Source organism: Corvus cornix, chromosome 9, assembly GCF_000738735.6.
Source record: "Corvus cornix cornix isolate S_Up_H32 chromosome 9, ASM73873v5, whole genome shotgun sequence".
Classification (NCBI taxonomy): Eukaryota; Metazoa; Chordata; class Aves; order Passeriformes; family Corvidae; genus Corvus; species Corvus cornix.
Genome location: NC_046339.1, coordinates 2,701,914 through 2,725,288, shown reverse-complemented (window position 1 = coordinate 2,725,288; position 23,375 = coordinate 2,701,914). Strand labels below are relative to the sequence as shown.

Below are 23,375 nucleotides of genomic sequence, written 5' to 3'. Positions count from 1 at the left end.
GATTCTTACAGGAACGAAGGACTGAAATTTAACTGTAACTTATATTAAATATTTGATACCAAAACAGTGAAAAAACACATCTTGTGAAACTGTAGAAAAAGTAAAAGGTATTTCTATTTCCTAGCGTGGTCCCTTAGCTGAAACCCCAAATATTATCCCAGCTGACTGAATTAATACAACCAGGGAGCTCACTCTGCCCAGCTCAGGAGCTTTGCAAGTTGTGTGTGATTTAATTAAAAATGGACCTGTTCAAAGCAAAGAGATAAATGTCTCTTCTTAAATGACCACGTTTTTAAGAGTACCTAATTTCCTAGATTGCTTTCCTGTGCCATTCTCTCCAGCCTAGCCTGTACCCCTGGGCTTCTAGCAATTCTTCTTCCCAGCTTTTTGTCAGAAAGGAATCAGCTCAGAATTCCTGGGAACCAAAGCAGGAGCCAGCAGAGACCACGCTGCTCCAGCTCTTCTTTTAATGGAGTTCTCATTGTTTTTACGGCCTCTCAGTGTCCCTGACTGAGGAGCCTTCCCTGTCCCTCCTCCTTGGAGTTCAATATTACACCTTGCCCTGAAAGCCCCATGCTCGATCTCCTTTGTGGAGTAATGAAAACGCACTCAGCTGGGAAACCTGCTGGGAAACCCTCCCTGGAGACCTTTGTGTTCCCTGCTTTTGTGCTCTGGAGTGGCAGGGAAAGCGTTCCCTGGGTGATGGATGACAGAGGTTTGTGGCACCACCAATTCAGAGAAGCACTTAAGCAAATGGTTTTATTGATGGCAGGGAGATTGCTAAATGGGACCCACGGAATATGCTGTGCTGGGCCCAGAGCTTTCCTGGAACACTTACGTGAAATAAATAAGCTTTGGAAAACAAATATCCATCAAACAACCCCCTCAGGCTTCCCTAACCATTATCAGCCTCATAATCCACACTAAACCATTATTTTTGTCTCAATAGACACTTACAAAGCAGAGTATTCAGCAATTTTTAGCAATGTTTCTAGAGTTTACTTGGACATGGGGGGTGTTCCCATGGAAAGGAGGGCTGAGATTGGTTTGGAAACTCTGCCTGTTGTTTCCCTGAGTCTCTGGGAGTGGTGGCATTGATCTGAGGGGGTGGATGGATGGAAGGAAGGAAGGATGCAGGAGACCCCCAGTGCTCTGGATGTGCATTGATTTTCTTTCCTTCAAGTGCTGACTGAGGAAAAGGGGCCCATCCTATCTGTGCTTCATCAGGAAATATTCCAAATTTCTCATTCCTGGGCTCCACAGGCAGAGCTGAGGGAAGGAGAAATTGGGATAAATTCATGAGCAGTACAAAAAATACAAGTGGCCCTTCTCAGCCATTTCATTATTATTGAAAAATTACTTGTAAATGCTTCAATAATATGAATTGAAAGCTTGCTTTTGGAAAATAGGGATTTAATGTTAAAATCCCACCTATCATTTGTGAGAAAAAGACAAAACCCAGTTAAGTGTGAAGGATTCATATTAAGGTTATGATTGAAGCCTCTTTGCTATAAAATTTTAACATTTCTGTGTTAATCTTTCATCTTTTTCATCTGCTTTTGACATTTATTAGTAGTATCCCATGAAATCTGTTTATATTGATTTAAGATTCATATTTTATCATTAATTCCAATAAAAATTTTAATGGTCATAAATTTGATTCTCCCCTGCAATGAGTTCAGCAGCTCTTTCCCTCATTTGGGAAAGTTTAATGACTTCCTGTGGTGATTAAAGCAGAAATAATAGACAAAGAATCTGAGAGTTCCATGAAGGTTAAAGTACCAAAGATACAGAAAAAGAAGAGATTAAAAAAAAAACCTAGTCATGCAACTGGATGAGCTGACTGGCATTTTATGGATGTTTATCTCTCCTTTGCAGAATCTGATGCTTCATATTAAACAAAATATTATTAATTAACCAGCCATTCCCAGGCTGCAATAATCCCAGTGTTCAGTCCAAAGAGTGTCTGCAATCTGCCTGTAATTCTGGCTGTGCCTGCCATTGGCCCAGGGCTTTGCAAACACAGCTGAGAACTGATAACAGCAGCTCATAAAACCCCTGGGTTGATGCTGGACTTCACAGTGAGGAGCAGCAGATGAAGGAACCACAGAAACTTTAAGGTATGGCATTTGTTTTATTGCTTCCAAGGTTCTGGAGATCTTTGCCTTGCTGGGGAGTGCTCATCATACAACAGAACTTAAATTTATAAATTATAAATACTTATTTCCAATGCTTTAGGGTTTGGAGGGAGACTATGTGAAGAAAGAACTGAAATTCAATGAGATAGGAGGCTTTCATGACAAGAATTGGAATGAAATCAACTTTTCAGATAAATGACCATTAGGTTTTTTTAACTTTTAGTATGATAACATCTGGGGCAACACAGCAAGAGGGGGTTTTTGGCTTGGATAGAGGGAGGCTGATGGGTTAAAAATGGCACCAAGAGCATACAATGGCTTAAACTGTTATTTCACATACAAAATAGTTTATTCTGAAGTATTTTTCACTCCTGTGGGTTATCACTAAAACATATAAAAGTGTTCTGATGTGCCAGTGTAATGCACGTGTGCTCCCACACTTTCTCAACTAAACAGCACCAATTTCTTTGTATTTGAGATTGTTTTATGAGGTTAAGTGCTCTTAACCACAAGTTAAATGCAGTGAGAGCTGCCAGTGTGTGTATTGACATGGCTGCTGAGATTAGTTTTAATTAGTTTTAATCAGTTTGATTGCTGGTGCACAGTTCAGTGGTGATGGTTCTGAGTTGTTCTTTTAGCCAGCACATCCCCCTTGGCTCAGCACAATTTACTCACCAAAAAAATACAGAAGGAATTTGGGAAAAACCTCGTGTTTTCCACAGCTTTTTAAGGCACTGACTCCAGTGACTTATTTCCCATATTTCAGTTGTGATTTCAGCAGCAACCACTGTGCCATGAGCTTGTACACAATCTGTTCTCCCACTGTACAAATGACCAATGTGCCTCTGTCTTGCCTTCCCCACGTGTCCTGGACACGCCCCCAGAGTTTATTTGAGCTTTTCTCAGGTATATTTTTAACAAATCACGTTCCTCCCTTGTAAGAAAGAACAGACTTGTGATTGATCTAAGGGAAAATGAAAGAAAAGGAAAAAAAAGGGGAAGAAGATTTAATTTCTTTTCTGTTTCAGGAATTTTAGTAACCTATAGGAAACTCCATGGTTAATCTCAGGAGTAAATTGTTCTGTTTAAGTGATTTACAGGAAGCAAAATAAATTTCTCAGTGTAATAATTTCATAATCTGCACTGGGTGAATTATCCTGGACTGGAGATTTATTGCACACGGTCTTTAAGAAGCATTTTATTTAAGCCTCAGGATTAGGTGGCCTGGCTTAAAACCTGAATAATTTACAATTGTTGCTAATTTAATAAATTGGAAATGTAATTTATAGCTGTTCCTTGTGTTTTGCTTTTACCAATGGTGGTTTTTCTGGATTTCTAGATGGGCAAGAAGTTCAGTGGGCTGGAGCTCACCCTGATCATCCTCTTCTCCGTGGTGGTAGTGATCCTCTGTGTCCTCATTGGGTTGCTGGCCACGGGGCAATCCGGAGTGAAATCTCCAGGTAAGTGCTTCCTACGGCTGCTGGAGGATCAAAAACCCTGAGTAGGATCTGCTCAGCTCTGACTCAGGGTCTCTGTTCTGTGCTTATCTTTAGCCAAAGGTGAATCATGGCCAGAACTTCCTATGGATGATACAATCAAAGTCACCAGCCATGAATGTAATAAATGGTGTGACTCAGGATTTAATGTCATGAAAAAGCTTTTATCTCTCCCTCCCGTGACTGGACTTTCTTTAGGAACATAGAGCTCAGATAATTTCAATTTTTCTTTTGAGTATAAAACAAGGTGACAGAGAAAAAACAGTTTCTCTGATCCCTTCTTTTTGTGAGAGCAGCCAAATTGTGTGGAACATACATTACAATCCTAAAATCCAACAGTGTTTCTTGCTAATTGATACATCAGAAACCCCTTGTGTTCCAGGGATGTGATGCAGAGCACCTGTTTTACTTCCAGCTCTGTTTTGTGTGAGTAATTCCATTCACACACAGGGACTGAAGCAAAAAAGCTTGGAGGTGAAAATGGCAGAAAAATAAAAATTACTGCTTATACAAAGCAAACACCTCGGTGTTTTAGTAACACTGCCCATCCAGACCAAGATCTGCAGATTTTTTCCTGTTTCTGTCATGAGCAGGAGTTTCCCTGAGCAAAAAGCACAAGTGCAGATGATGCAAAGAGGCAAATGTGGGGGAGCGTGTCCATCTGAGCCCAGGGCACATCCCTGCACTTCACAGTCCGTGTTCCAGACATAAACAATGTTCCCAAATACATAAAGTAACCTTCAGTGCTCCCTTTAATCAGCTAAAGCTGCCCATGCTAAATTCAGTCCCACAAACCTGAAATCTAAAGGAGCATCTTAATGGAGCTTTGAGGTGCTTTTCCCTGATGCTCCCACAGCTCCTGTGGGAAACTGTGGCTCTGGGGAAGGAGTGTAAGAAAATAAAGTTCTTCCAATTTATAGTTTTGCACATATTTTCACGTAAAGCAGAGCCTGTTGGCCCACAGGAGTCACTGAAAAGTGGACTAATGAAATAAAGTTATCAATATCACCCACATGCTCAAAAGCTTTGAGGTGAAGGTGTCACGTTTGAGATAGTTGTGCACCATGTTCCAAAGGTAAGAGTAAGTCACAGAAGCAATGGTTTATTGTGATTTGAACCCATGTTGTTTCAGGGGTTCCAGCTGGTGAGAGGCAGCCAGCAGAAGCACGTGCTGAGTTCAGAGGGAATCAAGTTATTCCTGCAGTTTAGGGATGCTGGTAATAACCCATTCCTTTATTTCCTTGACAGACTTTTACCCACAATGTCAGGAGATACCAGTAGCAGAGAGAATCGACTGCATCCCGGATCAATTGGCAACACAGGTCTGGAAACATTCTGGAAAATAATAGAAAACAGGTTTCATCCCATAAAACCTCCTTGTGTGTTTATGAAAATGTAATTTGTCTCTACTAGATCAGGTATTTTCTTATATTTTTAAAATCTGTGATTTCCCCAACATCTGCAGGGGAGTTCAACTCCTCTACCACCACTTCAGCCCATGGACAGAGGGTCTGATTTGGGGAGAGGTGGCAACAAAATTGGTCAGACATCAAGCAGTTAAAAAAGTCACTCTTGGTTTTTAACAACTTTTTCTGAACAGTTTCATTTGGTGTGATGGTCAAAAACTGGCATTTATAATAATGCAGAAATGATGGGCTTTACTGAGATGTGCAATTTTAGAATGTACAAGACGTGGTCAGAGTTTCCTTTCGGACCCAGTTTGGATCCCAGTGTCTTCCTCCCCTGGTTGGGGTGTCTGAGAGAGCAGAGTATGGAAAAGACCTTTTGGCTGAAGAATCTCTGAGATAAAATTCCCGGTGAAAAGCATCACCTGAGGCTGGATGAGGCTTGGAGCAACCTGGGATGGTGGAAGGTTCCCTACCCGTGGCAGGGGTAGAATGAGATGAGCTCTGAGGTCCCTTCCAACCCAAACCATTCCATGATTTTATGATGCTCTTTACTTTTCAGTGCTTCCACTTTGAGAACCTTTCTGTAATAGTTAGCCTGGAAACACTATTATTATTTTAATTATTATTATTATTATTCATCTTTATTATGGATTTTCTTGTTTTCTGGTGGATGCCTGACATCCTTCTTTGATTTGGGGACAGGCAGCTAAGGAGAAAAAAACCAGTGTGGGTTACTTCTGTCATTCACAGAGGTATAAAAATTGTTCACCAGCTGTCTGAACCTCTGAGGGACTTCCCATCTAATTCCAGAGCTGGCCGTTGTTAAAGCCTCTCATGCCACGGGTTCTGTTATGATTTGTAGTTCAATAAAGTGCTACAGGGGACAGGTTAGGAAAAGTTCAAATCACAGCCTGTTCCTCGACTCCTCAGGTTCCTTCCCTGCCCCAGGAACAGGCACAGCACTGCAGGAGAAGCCATGCAGATCATTTAAATCTGTAATTACTGCCTTTGAAGCAGTCACCCTGTGTTACGGGCTGCACCCCTCAAGCAGGGAGGGAACCCGGGGTGCTCTGCTTGCAGCTGCAAGGCTGGAGGCAGGAAGGAATTGAAAACAATCAAATCATAGCTCCCAGCAGAAGAGTAGGTGCAGATTGCAACACTGAGGGTGCCAGATCTGGAATTTGGGGTAAAAGAAATGATTCCTGAATATTAGTGAAGACCAGGCAGCAGATTTCACAGGATTAGAGATAAATATCACCTTTACTCTGTGCTGTGAGGTGCAGGGTCCCATCTCAGTGGTTCCCTTCACTCCTGTGTACATTTTTCCTGGAAGTGATTTGGGTGTGTCAGGCCACACAAACGCAGCAACCTGTGAAACCACAGGTACCTGCATCACTCTTCTGCAGTGGTTTGTGTTAATGGTTTTCAGAATAAAGAGCAGCACGGAAAATTAGGATTCACCTAAGCTGATCTGGAACGTTTAGTGTCTGCCTTGATTTCCTGAGTCACTGAAGATGTCCAGGATGGAGCCAGAAAATGAGTAGGATTGCAGAAAATAGAAGAAAGAAAATGAAAGGGGAAAAAAAAAAAAAAAACAGGAGGAAAGAAAGAAAAAAAGAAGAGGAAGGGAGGAAAAAATTAAGAGAAAGAAAAATAGCTGTTTATTTTCTTTCTTCTTTTCTTCCTATCTGATCATATGGTTGGTGAAGATAGAGATGCTGAAAGAAGGAAGGTATTTAGTAACTGTTCACTGCTGTGGAACATTGCCGGGAGGTCTGATCAGACAGGCAGAACACACCAGTAAAACATGAATTCCTCTGAGCAGAGCTCATGCAGGCCAGGCTGACACCTCTGCCAGCTCATGGAAAGGGGCATTGTTGGTTTGATTTTGGGTTTTGTGCTTTTCTTCCCAAACTACCCTGCTGGTAGAGGGCTGTGTGGATGCACAGAACAGCACATTTTAGTTCAGCACATGGCCAAGCTCTTTGAGTCCTTGGTGCTCAGTTCATGCTGTGCCCCAGTGGAAACGGTTTCCTTGTATCTAGGGTTGTTCCCAATTAAGCTTTGGCTTTCCTGGGTGTTGGCTTTCCTATTGTGCTGCTTTTACAGCTCACAGGCTGGGATCACATCTTTATTTATAGCAGATGATTGCTTTTACAACAGGCTCCCCAGTGTCTCTGGTGAACTCTGCTCCTTTCACTGTGCCAGGCCTAACCAATCCTGAACTCCTGTGTCTACTTCCTTGTGCAGAAAGCTCAATAGGCCACCAAAATAGAAATCTGCCTGGATAAGATCCAGCTGGAAAAGTATCACTGGACTGTGAAGTAGCTGCTGAAAATGGCCGAGAACTATTCATGAGAAATGGCTGGGGAAAAGAAAAAGGTGCTTAGGAAGCTGGGAATGTGGATGCTTGAACTGCCAGGTTCTAGGAAAATCAGTTCAAGTTATTCTGCTTTTTATGGGATGATCACTGGTCTAGGGAGGGATAAGAGGATGGAGGTAGTAACTGTTCTTGTACATTTAGGATATTCCCCTATATATGAAGGAAATGAAGTCAGGGAATGAAGCTGTGATCTCTGCAGCCTTGGAGGGCTTGGTGCTTCCTCTCCTTTGCAATAGTTTTTAAAGGGGAAATAGGGAGTTCTCCTGGTGGCATCTGGGAAGGTGGGAAGTGAGCCTGGGTTTTTCCCAGCGTTACAAAGGGCTTACGTCTCTTTGTGTATCAAAGGAGGGAAAATGCGTCCCTACATCTCTCCTCCAACCGTTTGTCACTTGGAACCTGATGGAAATGACAGCAAATGTTTTTCTGATGGGATAAATCCATTACAAACAGACACATATTTACCTGTTTGGTGAATCTGGGGTTTATTTTGGGTGATTCTGAGCCATTTCTGTGCTCTGTAAAACCACTATCAAATAAATGCGCAGACACTCCCCAAGGCGGTGGCTTTGTGAGCTCCCTCAGTGCTTCCTTCAGCACCTGCCTGATTGTTGGGCTGGAGCTGCCTTATCTTTTATCTGTTCAGAGCCTCTGAAAATAACTTGAGCTGCATTAACCGGGTTGGGCTCTCTAACCCCAAAACAAGGACAGCAGCAATGAAGCTTTTGGGTTGTGTCCACCTATTTCAAGCTGCAGAAAATTTTAGATATTTATCACAAACACCAAAAGCATTTGAGCACAATCAGATGAAGGCAGAAAGAGCTTCTGGTAGCGGATAGGTGGAAAGTGAGGTTTTGAAGGTGTCCCTGTTGGATTTGGATACCTGAGATCACTGATGGACATTGCCCTTCACCCTCAGTGAGAGTGGTTGTTCTACCACTGCCCTTTGCCCTAAGTAATGAATGGGGTTTTAAAGGAGAGAAACTTAGTGATAAATTGCCCAAATCTTATCTCCAAACATAAACCTCACACACAGAGCACGTGAGCAAGTTAATTCCCAACAGCAAAGCAAGGGAATTTCAGCTTTCTAGTGAATGGGAGTGTAAAGGTTGGTCCCACTACACTGAGAGAGAGGCTTGAAACAATAGGCTTATTTTTTTTAAAAAAATTGATTTGTCTCAATTCGAGGTTTTGTAGAAACGATTGGAGTATTTCTGATACTAAAAAAAATCACATTAAGATGTAGATATTATACACAGTGTTCAATTATGTATATATAAATATTTATTAGATATAAATTTCAGCCCCTCTCCAGGGCGTGACTTTTGGCCAGACTCTGCTGCATCTGTCACAGCTCAAATGGTTCGATAATTCTTTTGAAGTGTCCATTTTACCTGTGGATCTTGTGGTTTTCAGAATGTACATCTAATAAGCAAGTTTACTCTGAATCCAGAAAAAAATCCTCTTTTGTGAGTTCTGTGCCACTGAGTTCACTTACAGAGTTTTTCAAAGAAGGACTTGACCTGAGTGCAGAGATTGTGAAGGTTTCTGGTGTTTGGGGTGAAATGCACTCCGTGTGCACTTTAGCTGGTTTAGTATGGATTTATTTGTGTAAGCCCAGCTGATCTGTGCCCCTCCTGTCCTTGCTCAGAGCACCTGCTCCCTCCGTGGCTGCTGCTGGAGCCCCCAGAGCGACACCAGTGTGCCCTGGTGCTTCTTCTCCCCCAAACACGGCTACAAAGTGCAGGGCTCCCAGAAATCCACCCAGGCAGGTAAGCTCTGGGCTGGGTTCCCCCAGTTCCCACCCCCTGATGTCCCATTCCACACAACACCTTGTGCTTGTCTCCCAAGGATTTGAGGCCACGTTGAAAAGGCTGCCATCCCCTTCCCTCTTCGGGAACGACATCCACACGGTGCTGCTCACAGGAGAGTATCAGACACCCAATCGCTTCCGATTCAAGGTCAGTGCGTGCCCTGTTCTGCTTCAAGGTCCATTTTCTCTGCAAGATGTGAGGTTGCCTGTGCAGGGAATGTAGGATTGATGCCTCTGGAGCACTCTCATGATTCCCACTGAAGCCCTTTTGCTGTCCTTCCTGCTGTTGCAGTGCCTCAGGTTAACAGGCACTTGGCACAGTGGGAATTCTGCTTGAAAAGTCACTGAGACCTTTGTAAAGCTCAGCTTTTCTATTATCTACCATTTGTCCTCATCCCAGGAAGATTTGGGGGATAAATGTATTTACTTACTTTTTATTTATGGCCCAGTCACATCTCTCAATCATTTTGACACACAACATCAGCTTTTCCAGATTTGTGTTTTCTCTGGAAAGCTCAGGACTCTGTGCCGTGGATGTGGGGTATCAGGGGTTTATAGGATTGAAAACCTTCTGTGGGAGACTTTGTGCTGTGGTGGGCTCCTGGTGAGGCAGGGAAACACAGAGTCAAATATTCTGAGGAAAATGGCTGAAAGTGAGTAATTAAACTTGGAAGTGAATAACAATAAAAGAAAGAGGAGACTGGGGTAAGGGTGGAAATACCTGAGTGAGAACTATGTGTAAATGCTGTAAAAGATTTGCATTAGGGATCAATTTGCGAAGGCCCAACACTTGTGTTTTGTAAAAATGTGCAGATCACTGACCCCAACTCACAAAGATTCGAGGTCCCTCACGAGCACGTGCGGCCGTTCACGGGGTCCGCGGCCACCGGCCTCAACTACAAGGTGGAGCTGAAGCAGGAACCCTTCGGCATCGTGGTGACCAGAGCGAGCAATGGCAAAGTGCTGTAAGTCGTGGTGGGGCTCCCTCGGGGCCACAGATGTCACTGGGGCTCTGTGAAAGCTGGGGATGCCACCTGTGAGGTGTCCTCTTGGACACAGAGTCTGCTTCTCTTCTTTTGGCTGGTGGATGTCCCTCAAGGACTCTCGGGGTGCCTTTGGGAACAAAGTCTGTGAGCTCTGTCTGAAAGGTTTCAGGTGTGGCTCTCTGATCACTTTCCCCTAGTGCTGGGGAAATCTCCACAGCTACTTTGTCCTGTCAATTGGAGGAACTTTTATTATCTGAGGGACTCTTTGCCAATGCTTCAAACCACGTGGGAAAAGTCCTCATTGCACCTTTTGTCTCACCTGTGCTGAGGGCCTGAATCACCAAAACCAGGCTGCCCTTTAGACCTGTGATATCCAAGGACAGCTGATCGTGCAAGGCTGTGTGTAAACTATTTAATGAACTTGAACACTGAATTCTCTCATCCCATTTACATTCTAAAACTAAATAAATAAACCAAACCTACTGACCCACAGGTGCCCAAGTGCCCTCAGAGAGGGGAAGTGCCAGGATGAAGGGGCTGGGCCATGTGGATTAGCAAGGCTTCGAGTTTAATTAATTAAGGGTTACTTTTTGCTCTTCTTAGCATTGTTTTCTTGCCTGGAATCCTCTGTAATGATTGATTTGCAATTATAGAGGGCACAGAGGATGGACTTGGCAGTCAGCAGTGCCTGACTGATGAAACAGGTACAGGGAGGTGGGTAAGACACCTGTGGGACCATGTTGAAACAATTCTCTGGGATATTGTCTCTGGAAAATTTTCCTTAGGCCTTTGCTTAATTTCATAAATGTGTTTGCTTTTGGTTCTCTAAAAAAAAATGACAGTGATGTTGGACTTTGAGTTTGAGGATCTCAAAGGAAGCTGTTGCTACCATGGGATAAGAGCAGCCCCTCAGAGTAAATACCTGATAAATCTGTTTGCACAAGATCACTGATTTTCCCCCACCCTTAAAAGAGCCCAACAAAAGAGAGACATCTTTATAAAAGGACAAGCAGGGACCAATGTGTTACAACAGTTCATTACCAAAATCCTGATTATTCTGATAAAGTCTGCGACCTTCCATCATCATTTTTTCCACCTGAGGCCCCGAAGGAGAGTTCTGATTCCATCAACAGTTGGAAGAAAACTTGAAAGATCTGGGTGGAGACTTGACTCTGCCATCCAGCCCCAGCTAAAAGGAGCAGAAAGAGTTCTCGCAACAATTCTTTGTAAAACTCTTCTTTTTCCCCTTTTTTTTGCTTTTTTTCACCAGGTTTGACACAACCATTGGCCCCCTGCAGTACTCTGACCAGTTCCTGCAGCTCTCCATCAAACTGCCCAGCAGCAACATCTACGGCGTGGGGGAGCACGTGCACAAACAGTACAGGCACGATGTCAACTGGAAAACCTGGCCTATTTTCAGCAGGGACACTGCCCCCTCTGCAGTAAGTTTGGGGTTCTTTCCCCTCGTTCTTTGCAGTTCTGGAACCCAAACCTCTCGGGCAGTGAACACATTCCTGTATCCACTGAGTTTTCCCTAAAGATCTTTCAGGCACTGCATGTTGTTACCGAAAGCTCCGTGGTACGGATGGATGCTCCCTGATTTTTTGTGTTGGTGTGCAGTGGAAAACCAATGGATAAACCTTAACAGATGAGTCTGCAGCTTCCAGTGATAATCAGAATAAATAACATACTAATATATAACAATATGTCTTAATGCATTGCTGTGTGCAGGGTTCAGTTCACATGGCACAGGCTGATTCAGCAACATCCTTGAAGCTCAAATTATGGAAAAATTCTCCTTAACAGGTGTCTCTTTCCAAGACAAAATATGTCTGTCAGCTGTTACTTGTTTCTAGAATTTTTCTGGCTGTCCCTGTATGAAACAATTTCTATGGCACCCATTTTTTGATAACTGTTAAGATTACTTTCACCATTACATCAGCTTCATAAAGTAATTCCCTGCTTTGAGAGAGAACTTTTGTTCCACAGCAGTGGGAACTGTACTGACAGAAACCTGAGGGTGAGATGACTGGATGTAGTTAATTAATAATCTGGAATTTGTACCCATGGCCTTGAGATTCCTTCTCACTCTTTCCTCTGGTTTGAAGATAGCTCAACGCAATGGCTCCACTGAATGTAGACTCATTAAGAGAAAGTAACAGTGAACTAAGTTAGGCTGGTTGCAAATTGCTCATGTTCTGCTCCTTGTTCATTTGAACTGAATTTGCTTCTTCAGGAGAAAAAGCACAACTCTTGCAACAATTGTTAACAGCTCTAAGGGGTTTTATTGCTAATAATAGCAACAGAAAGGAATTAAAGAAAAATATTAGCAAGGAAATGAAAAAGCAGCAATATTTCCTTAGATTAGACATCAAAATTATTGCCTTGCAGGATGAATAGAAATATAGATTAGATGTAAAATCTAATCTATGGTGAAAGGGGATGGAAGCACCTCTCAAGTTCTCCTTGATGAGCACATTTATTCTCCAGAAATAGAGCTGCAATATCTGCCAGCTCTCCTGGAGATCCATCAGATCTGTTATCTATTTATTGAGGAAACTCTTGTTTTAATGGAAAATAAAGGAGAATAACGCCAGGAAAACCAGAACATATGAAACAGGGAAGTGTCAGGACTTAAATTTTTGTAGTTTGTTCTATTTTGAGACGTTTCAAGTTCTACCCATGATATATTTTGAAATATTCCAGAGCAGATCCTGTTGTTAGCTTTTAACCAGCTTGCCTGTTCCCTCCATTATTTTAGGCAATGGATAACTTATATGGAGCCCAGACTTTCTTCCTGTGTTTGGAAGATGACACTGGAGCCTCCTTTGGTGTTTTCCTGATGAACAGCAATGCCATGGGTAAGAAACCTTTCTCTGTGGCTCTGAGCAGTGCAGTTAAAATTCTTTTGAAATCTGTGAGACTGTGATCAAAACTGAGCTGATGTAGATGTCCCTTCTTAAAAACACCCCCAATATCTGAGGCATCATTACTCTGTGTTTAATAATATTTCACATACACAGTACAAGCAGTGGGTAGCTCCCAGTTAACTGGAGGATTTTGATGGAAATCTGAGGGTCAGCAACTGATCCAAAGTCTGTACAGGTCTGAACTGGAAGAAAGGGTTAAATTTGTAGTGAACAACACTTGGAAGTAAATGTCCTTTAGTCCCTTCTGATAAGCATATTTATATTTACAGAGCTCTGCATGTCTTGAGGCTGGAAAGTTGTACCCAAACTTAAAAGATAAAAGGTTGAACTGTTGGATTTCTTCTGATTCTCTTCTCTACAGCATGTAAAGGAATGGAAATAGGGGCACATAAAGAGTTGTCTGATTTCCCCCTCTTTGTTCAGTTAAAAGTTTGTGTTCCTTAGGCATTTTGTGGTTTTTACTTCAGTAAACTCTCTGATTATCAATTAGAAAACGGCAAAGTTATTTTAGAATTTCCTGTCCTTCAGAACTGTTTTTGTGCACTCTTGTCTGGCAGAGTTTGTGGTGCAGCCTGCTCCAGCTGTGACCTACAGAACCATCGGGGGCATCCTGGATTTCTACATCTTCCTGGGGAACACTCCAGAGCAAGTAGTCCAGGAGTACCTGAAGGTACCTTCACCTACTGGGATTATGCATTGAAAAGACTTTTTTTAAGTGCTTGGGATTTATTTTATAATATTTTATTTATAATATTTTTTCTCTGGGTGCTGGAGAGGCGACCATGCTCGAGGCGCAAGAGCTCCAACATTCATTAATCTGTAATTTACACCATAATCATTAGAGCTGCAGGTGGTCTCTAGAATAATTTATGTTTCCTTGCTCCTGCCATAAGGACAAATTCCTGTTCCTATGGCTATGTTACGGGATAGAGAGTGTGTTTATAGGCTGTCTGGATTTTATGATCATAAGATATCACTGGGTGTCTTTAGGTTCCAGTGGCACTTTAAAGAACAGGCATTGTCCCAAAACACTGGTAATTCCTAAAATAAAGAAATAATGGGGAAAAATATTGTATTTTGAGTCGGGCTGCTCATTTAGTGTGCATTATTCGAGCAGATTTGGGGAATGTGGATGCAGGGAAAGGGGATGAGTTGACACAAGGTGTCCAACAGCACGTGGGATTTTTGCTGTCCCCTCGCAGCTCGTGGGACTGCCAGCACTGCCCTCCTACTGGAGCCTGGGATTCCAGCTCAGCCGCTATGGTTACAGCTCCCTGGATGAGGTGAAGGAAGTTGTGGAGAGGAACAGGGCCATCGGGCTGCCCTACGTGAGTATGGGATTAGGGAAGGACACAGAGATCCTGCCCCCGGTTCATTCTCCATCAGTTTGGATTAGGAAATGTGTGGTGTCAAATGTTTTTGTACATTTTGATGTTAGACCCATTACCAGAGCATGGGATGGGGGAGGGGTGAACTGCAGTAAGATTTATTCAAACACTTTACTGTAATAATTTGTCTTTTATTCTTTCCAACTCTATCCATTTTTCTTCTCATGGAACATTTTTTTTATTATCTGTGGACAGGTATGGAACCATATATTGTTCTTAATTGACAGTCATAGGCAAAGTACAATTAACTTTTAAAATTAGATTTTTGGGGGATATGAACCTGGTGTCTTCAACAGAATAAGAATACCCTGATATTAAGCTAATATTTGGGAAGAAAATGGACTAATAAAAATCTTTACCTAACACTTCTCCTGGAAAAGCTGAACTCCCTTCTCTTTCAGGATACCCAAGTCATTGACATTGATTATATGGAGGAAAGGAAAGATTTTACTTATGACAAAGTGAACTTCAAAAATCTCCCTGAATTTGCAGCTTATTTGCATGACTATGGACAAAAATATGTCATCATATTGGTAAGCATTTAATTACTCATTTTTTCCCTTGTAAACACTTTCATTACAGTTATTTATTTATTATTATTCTTATTCTATGTAATTATTGCACGTATAGCCTGTAATAATTGATGGCATATCCTGATTTCTTCTTTTCTTTGTTGCTTTCTGATTTCTTTAGGATCCTGCCATTAGCACCCAAAATCTGGTTGATGGAAGTTCCTATGGAAGCTACGTCAGGGGAACGCAGAGAAAAGTCTGGATTAATGAATCAGATGGAGTAACAGCACTGCTTGGGGAGGTAATCGTGGTTCCACACACTGGGACCTGATCTGTTGTCCCTGTTAGGATTTAATTTAGCTCAGGGGACCTATCTACCAGTGACAGAAAAGTGTGTAAGGTCTCTTGTAGATGGAATGAATTCTCAAACTTTTTAAACTTTTTTTCCATTTTTTCCATTAAAACAGTATTTTTCATTAATCTTACATTCAAATTAATATTTTTTAAAATTTTAGGTTTTTAAAAGAAAAATAGAATTAAAATTGCAATTAAAATCACATTTGTTCACATTAGCCCTGCATTTTGTTTATATTAACACTAAAATTTTTTTACATTAAAGTGTGATTTGAAGGCTCAAGGGACATTTCATCAGCCAGCTCCTATTTATTTCCAGTAGCTACTGAAGATCCTGACCTCCCATTATCCTTTTAATTTATATTCTTAACTTCTATTGAGAATTTTCTCAGCTGTGCATGGTTCCTTACAAGAAAAAGAATTGAAAAACCCAAAGTTAGACTCCTCTTTCTGTGTCCCACCTGAGCAGATCTATGATTCTATAAACTCTTTTTATTCTTGCTCAAAGTGTATTAATCGTTTCCCTTTGAATATTCCAGGTGTGGCCAGGGGAAACTGTGTTCCCAGACTTCACCAACCCTGAATGCACGAGCTGGTGGGTGAACGAGTGCAAATTGTTCCATGACACTGTGCCCTATGATGGGCTCTGGATTGTGAGTAATTCACAATTTTCATTTCTATTTTTAAAATATTGATGATAGCAGATGTTTATTACATTAAGTTTTTATTGGATTGGACGGTATTTTTGATATCAGAAAGCAGATGTTGAAGAATAGCTACTAATAATTCCTTAAAGGATGACAGAATAGAATGGAAGACTTTTTTTAGAAAAAAGGAATTAAGGTAACTTTATTACATCCTGCATCTTTCCTTCCCAGGATATGAATGAAGTGTGCAACTTTGTTCAAGGCTCAAAAGGTGGTTGTGCACAGAATGAGTTAAACTACCCTCCTTACACTCCCCGTAAGTCCAGCTGCTTTTATCAGAACAATAAAATACCAAATAAAATTTTAACTGCCTTCAAGGATACAACGTGATTTTAGTGTAGTTCTTATGGGTGGGGGTTGGACATTCCTGTTGATGGAAAATATTGATCTGCTTATATTTGTTTACTTCAGGTGTGGTTTATAGGACTGCCTCTTTTCTCTTGCCAAATAACTACTGGATATTTGTCATTACATTAATTATGTCTGATGACGTAACGATCCTCTTGCACTGTCAGTAGTTTTTGAGATATTTGCAGAACTAAAACAGAGTTCATGGTTTGTATTAATAGTAGTTTAAGTAACCTTTGCCAGCGTGTTGTCAGGTGGTGATTCAGGAATTCAGAGCACAGTTCTCAGTTCCTCGCATGGGTGCAAAGCTCAGGAGTGGGGGTTTCACAGAGCAAAGATGAACCAAACCAACAGCCAAGAGCAGCATTTTGGGTCTGGAGTAATTAAACTGCCTGAGTGCAAAAATAAAGAGGAAAAAGGGGCTTGGATATCATAAGCATTAAAGATTGGAAATATTAATAATAAAAATGTACCTTAACAGTGCTATTTGTATTCCTTTCTTCAAGATATTCTTGACAGACTCTTGTATTCCAAGACAATTTGCATGGACGCAGTGCAGAACTGGGGGAAGCAGTATGATGTCCACAATCTTTATGGATATTCCATGATCTTATCCAGTAAAAAGTAAGGAAAGCATCCTAAAATCCTGCAGAAAGGTTTTGGAGCAGTGCATGACCTGCATTTTCCAAAGTACCATGAGACTTGACTCCTAAAGGAATGAGATTCCTGGAAAACACTGCGTTATACTTGAGCCAATTTAGCCAAGGCAAAATCCAGAGCCTGGAGTTGGCAGGAAAAGCCACAAATTGGTTGTCAGAGCTGTGTAAAAAGATTATTTCAAATGAATATCTTGAACTTTGCTAAAATACAGCTGCAAAGAGGTCCCCATTCCTGGGATGAATAATCAGTGCAAATCAGTATAAAGCTTCGTACAGAATTATCGATGTCTGAGTTGTCTGTTCCTCTGTGTAATTCCAGTCTCATTTACTTTTCAGAGCCATTGAGGAGGTCTTTCCTGGAAAGAGAAGCTTCCTCATTTCGAGGTCTACTTTTGCGGGATCGGGAAAGCACTCAGGACACTGGCTGGGGGATAATGCAGCAACGTGGGATCACCTGAGATGGGCAATCCCTGGAATGCTGGAGTTTAACCTCTTTGGAATTCCTTATGTAGGACATCAGTTTGTGCCATCCTTTCAAAACAGATAACAGATTATCTGACCAAGCACTCTCTAAATAACCACTTACATTGTCACCTCAAAATGAACCCTTTTTAGGAATCTCCTTTGAACATTTCTTTTCAATTGTCGATTTTTGATTTAGGCCATTTATTTTCATTTTTGTGGCTGTGGTGACATAAATGTGGGTAACAAACTTATTCTCTTTTATATCCCAATCCACCTCTTATTTTAGTAATTTTTAAACACTAGTGAGGGATGTGAAACACTTCCTGGTTTTCTTATCATTTCAAATTAGAGACATCCATTTAGAAGGGAAACAGCCAAATTCCTTTTTATGGTTTAAATTTGAACGGCTTTGAAGCTTTTTTCCCGTTCTGTGCATATTATCACCAAACAAGAAGGTAAAGATTTGGAAGAAGCAGAATGATGGGTGGTGTTAGCAGGGTGTCAGTTTAATTTTTTGGACAGCATAGCTGGATTTGGAAGGAGAAAGGTACAAATGTGTTGTAGATTTTGAGGTGCAGAACACTGTACATCCAATGAATTCTGTTTTTTTTTTAAATTTTGTTTTAAAGATTGGAGCAGATATTTGTGGTTTTGGTGGCGACACCACAGAGGAACTTTGCAGACGATGGATGCAGGTGGGAGCATTTTACCCATTCTCCAGGAACCACAATGCTATAGATGCCATAGTAAGTTGTGCTTTCTGTTAAAAATTACTTTGTGTACTGTGTTACACATTTCCTTTAATATCACTTCTAATCATCACTCTCACTGAGTTTGAAAACAGAACTGTCTTTATGAAATATGAGAGGTTTGCTTTTGTAAGGGTTAATTGAGAATACACTTACTTGGCAACAGTTTTATGAACATGGGTTGTTCCTACCACCAAGGAACACTGAGGTTTCTGTGAGCCACCAGGCTGACTCCTGGGAGCTCCTTGGCATCAACCTGACTGCCAGGATGAAACCTGGAATAACCCTGGTGGACAAGGAGGGATGGGGGACAGGACATCAGGTCACAGCACCAGTACAGAGCTGCCCTGCCGAACCCCAGCCTCTCTGAACCAGCTTTTCACACGCTTGGCGAAGTGTTTTTGAAAACTTGGAAATAATAATAGTGGATATTTGTTTCCAGTCTCAAGATCCAGCTGTATTTGGAGCCAACTCCTTGTTGGTGAACAGCTCCAAGCATTACCTGAACATTCGCTACACTTTGCTGCCCTACCTGTACACGCTGCTCTACAAAGCTCACACCCAAGGGCACACGGTCGTGAGGCCACTGCTACACGAGTGAGTTTGGGAGTTTTATAACCAATGAGAAAATCTGACACATTTAATATGGTTGGGGGACTTTCTAAACCTCTATCCTGTGAAAATGCACATCGGGATATCTGTAGACAACTTCCCAATTCATGAAATCTCATTTTGGTTTAATCAGGAGGGTGATTTTTGTGTGACGTTCTGTACTCATGATGGAGGACAATCAGTACCCTGAAACCTTGGGATTGCTGCTGATATAAATCACAAAAAAAACCAATTTCTGCTCTCTCCTTCACCTGTATCCAGGTTCTACTCTGATGAAATAACATGGAACATCGACAGGCAGTTCCTGTGGGGCCCTGGGCTGCTGATTTCCCCTGTTCTTGAGCCGGTAGGTTCAGATGTTTTGGGATCTATCTTGTAACTATGGGCCATGTTGAGTCACGTTTCCCCCCTTCATTTATTGCTTCCAGTGAGAGAGCCCACAGCACATTTTTATCCCTGCTGAAATGGAAAATCTTGTAGTTAAATCCCACTCCTGTTTTCCACTCCTCTATGGAATCAAAGACATCTGGTCTGATATTCTGGTTTACCTCTTCCTCACATCATCTCTGAACTTCCTTTGGAGTCAGCTTCTCTTGCTGCATTTCAGCTTCTCTGCGGTGCAACAAGAAAGCAAAAAGATTGTGGGTTATTCAGTGGCAGAATCTTGTAAATAATGATCTCTCCTGCCAGCAACATGTTAGCCATGAAGAAACAGAAAACATTTGTTAAATACAGAAAGGGAAAGCGAGGAATCTGAAAGGTGCCAGCCCCCAAAAATGTGGAAATAGAGGAGATAGAGAGATTCTTGTGGATATGATCTGGTTCACTGGCTTTGAAGCACTGTGACTTTGGGTGGCTTCCAATGAGCTGCCACTTTGCAGAGCAGCACTTCAGTTACAGCCCAGCAGCTTTGCAGAAACTGTGCTTGGATTGCCCTTCCTCCTGTCTGGGCACCATCCTAAACACCAGGAAAGCAAACAGCAAAGAGCAGAAGTATCAATGATTTTCTCACAGTGGACTTTAGCTTTGTGGGAGAATTGAGTTTATTTGATGAAGTTGAATAATGAGAGTTGTTTCTTTATTCACTTTTAGGGTGTGGAGTACACTCGTGTGTACTTTCCTGATGCAGCGTGGTACGAGTATGACACGGTAAGGAAATGCAGGCAATATTATGGGATATTACACCATTTTCTAAATAGGAATGTGATGAGCTAGGATTGTCAGCCCTGCTTTGGGGACAGAGAGCTGAAGTAAAGCCTTTGGTGTTACTTGGGAGACAAGGGATGAAGGGTGGTGGGATAAGCACAAGAATTGGTGACTAAAGAAAGGGCTCAGATTATGACATTAAATCACAGTGATATGCAGTTACTTTACCTTTATGTGCCCATTAGCCCATTGGTATTTACATAACTGAAGCTTCTTTTATAAGGAACAATCTGATGAAACTCAAGAGTGTTAAGAAAACACTCCTAGGAGTGGGTCATACAAAATTCCTGTTCTCTTTTCCATTCCATAAGGGCGAACCAGTCCTTATGAGGAAATTGTGGCATGATTTACAAACCCCAAAGGAAAAAATGGGGCTGCACCTGAGAGGAGGATACATTTTCCCTACTCAGCAACCAGGCAACACCACAGTGGCAAGGTAGGCTCCCAAACTGAAAACTTTTATGCTTTTTTTCCCCCACAACTGGGCTGAAGACTTTCAGGTTACAAATAAGGAGCAGCCCATTGTATTTAGGATTTTTCACCTTGAAGTGTGGGAATTGCTGGGAGACAAACCTCCCTTCCACACCTTCAGGGATGAGTTGTGGCTTTATTTGCATAGCAATTTGTAAACTCACTGGGTATTTTAATGCATTTGCATGAAAATAAAAGGCAACCGAGGATTAAGCTAAGGCAATTCTCCAAGGATTGTGACCCTGCTGGGTGTCACACTCTTACATGAACATGGAGGATGTAGTGAGGCTGTTTAAACATTTGTTATAGGCATAAATCTCTTTCCACAGCCGCAAGAATCCAATGGGACTCATAATTGCCCTGGATATCAACAATGAAGCTTCTGGGGATTTGTTCTGGGATGATGGAGAATCTACAGGTGAGCAGCCATCAATAGTGAAATAAATTAGATTAACAAAGATTTAGTATGCTCAAATTTCAGTGTCCCCACTGAACAGAAGATGCTGTAACACACTACTGCTACTTGCTCATAAATCAGGTTTGCATCAGTTTTAAGTAGAAAACTGTGACTATTATTAATGTAAGATTAAAGTAGCAACTTAATATGACACAGGTGAAGAAAAAAGACACTAGGCTCTACTTTAAGGTCAAACCTCTGGTTTTCAGGAGAAATCTTTAGATTGACAGGAGATGACAGAGTTTTCCCATGGAATTTAGGCAAACCACTGCCCATCCAGGGAGGTATCTGAATATCAACATTGGAAAACTTTGCGCATTCCACTCGCACAACTCCATCTTCTTGTGGGCTACACCAACCATATCTCCCAGGAAAACTCCCAAGCCTCTGCTTTTGGGAATTTAGGGAAAGTTAGGGATGCTTTTAAGAAATAGAGCAGTGGTTCAGCTGATTATTGCTGCCATAAACACGGCAGGCCTTGGGTGGCTGCTGTGCGTGGGGGTGACAGCTCGATGAGCTCCTTTGGCCTAAAATAACAAAGCCATTACTGCCCTCACTGCTGCTGCCAAACAAAGCAATAAAACATTTGATCATTTCATGGCCTGCCCAAAACTTACAGGTTGCAGTTTTCCAGGGGAACCATTTACAATTTGCTTGTGGTGACAGGATTTGTACATGGAAAAAACTGCCAGATTGACCACGCTTTATATTTGTTTTTCCTGGTCATGTGTTATTTCCTCTCATATTGTTCCATGGCATTTATCATTATTATCATCATCATCATCACCACCATTATTTTTGCATGAGCAACCCTTATTTAGGGTACTTAAAAGGATTAGTTTTGACCCAAATTTTTATATTTAAGACAAACTGAGAAGAAATAACAGTAGAATAAATATCATTGCATTTTAGAAGAGCTGATTTCAATGAGTTTTTGCAGAAAAAATGAGATCTCCTGGGAGACTGGCCAAAGGAAAAAAGAAAAAGGGACATTTCAGTTCCTCAAAGAAACATTAGTAAATATTTGGGTTGCTTAGTGCAGCTTTGAATGCAGTCCTGGTAATTAATAGTTTATTGGTCTCTAGCAGTGGCACCGCCCTATTTTATTTTTATTATTTTCTGCACTCCAAGTGTAACTTCTCCCTTTACTTTTTAGGTACAATTGAGAATAAAGCCTACATTTACTATGAGTTTAAAGTTTCCAATGTAAGTATTTGATTTTAAATGATCTTCTCTCCATTTTTGATTTTTATCCAGTGTCTTCCAAGAGCATTCTTTTCTCTCTTTTTTTCTCCTGTAAGATCCGCTGGGAAACAAAATATTTGCCAAAGCCAAGAGGAATCATGTTCAAAGTACTCCCATTTAACTGGGATGAGATCTGTTGTCTTTTCTCCTCCTAGTTAATACAAATATCTAAATAACTCCTATTTGCTTTCACATTATAAACTCAGCAGCAATATTTACTGAACAAGAGAACTCTAAAGCATAAGAGGCATTTAAAATGGAGTAAAAAAGGAGAAGCATGGAGTGTTTGTGACTCTGAAGATAGTGGGAATGTAAAAAATATATGTTTTTATACTGTGAAAATACAGCTGAACGTCTCCAAAGAGTGAGGAAAACCCACACCTTGTCTGAACCCCCAGAAACTACATGAGGGTTAAGTTTTATTGTGTTGATTATTTTAAGCTGAAAGTGCCTTTGCAGGGTTAATTGACATCAGGGTGGAGTCCTGAGAGTGCTTCTATCCAACATTGACAGTAACTATTGCATAACAAGGATTGCAAATAACATGATAACATATTATTTTTACAATAATAATAATGATAATAATAATAATCTCTGGTAAAGGTATTCATTCCTTTGCCGTGATGAAAGAGCATAGAACAAGTGAGAGAACGCAGCGAAACACGAGTGAAGAGCATGAATGTTATTTTTTAAAATCATAATTAATCAAAGAGTCATTTGTAGATAAGACACCCTGATCACTGTTGGAGTTTGAAACTCCTGTAGCCCAATCATACCTTGACTGTGATGACACTGAATTAAAAATAAACCTAAATGTTCCCATGGAGAGCAATAAGGAAGTTCTACTCACGTGTGACAGCCAAGGTGCAGTTCCTCTGCTTGGACTCTTAATCTAAAAATAATTAATGACATGGACTAGGAAGTGGTATTTTTATATCAAGAGAAGTGAGTAAGAACCTTTGGTTGTTGGAACCCAGCGAGATCCCAGACAGGTGGAGTTTATCTGCCCTGTCACAGACCCGCCCCAGCCTTTCCTTATTTCCCAAGCAA

At 41.3% G+C, this 23,375-nt stretch overlaps 1 protein-coding gene across 1 annotated transcript in view; it reads left to right on the top strand.

Moving 5' to 3' along the window:
* Positions 1–1,884: 1,884 nt before the first annotated feature.
* SI (sucrase-isomaltase) overlaps positions 1,885–23,375 on the top strand; it is a 43,176-nt gene continuing 21,685 nt past the window's right edge. The window contains exons 1-23 of the mRNA XM_020584444.2: positions 1,885–2,120; positions 3,478–3,598; positions 4,883–4,956; positions 9,075–9,195; positions 9,275–9,384; positions 10,050–10,201; positions 11,493–11,664; positions 12,984–13,083; positions 13,710–13,822; positions 14,355–14,480; positions 14,942–15,073; positions 15,234–15,353; positions 15,946–16,059; positions 16,285–16,369; positions 16,968–17,085; positions 17,457–17,628; positions 18,215–18,331; positions 18,777–18,931; positions 19,208–19,292; positions 20,039–20,095; positions 20,464–20,588; positions 20,953–21,041; positions 22,237–22,286. Of these exons, the coding sequence (XP_020440033.2) occupies positions 3,478–3,598; positions 4,883–4,956; positions 9,075–9,195; positions 9,275–9,384; positions 10,050–10,201; positions 11,493–11,664; positions 12,984–13,083; positions 13,710–13,822; positions 14,355–14,480; positions 14,942–15,073; positions 15,234–15,353; positions 15,946–16,059; positions 16,285–16,369; positions 16,968–17,085; positions 17,457–17,628; positions 18,215–18,331; positions 18,777–18,931; positions 19,208–19,292; positions 20,039–20,095; positions 20,464–20,588; positions 20,953–21,041; positions 22,237–22,286 (2,508 nt within the window). The 5' untranslated portion in view covers positions 1,885–2,120. The remainder of the gene's footprint in view (positions 2,121–3,477; positions 3,599–4,882; positions 4,957–9,074; positions 9,196–9,274; positions 9,385–10,049; positions 10,202–11,492; positions 11,665–12,983; positions 13,084–13,709; positions 13,823–14,354; positions 14,481–14,941; positions 15,074–15,233; positions 15,354–15,945; positions 16,060–16,284; positions 16,370–16,967; positions 17,086–17,456; positions 17,629–18,214; positions 18,332–18,776; positions 18,932–19,207; positions 19,293–20,038; positions 20,096–20,463; positions 20,589–20,952; positions 21,042–22,236; positions 22,287–23,375) is intronic.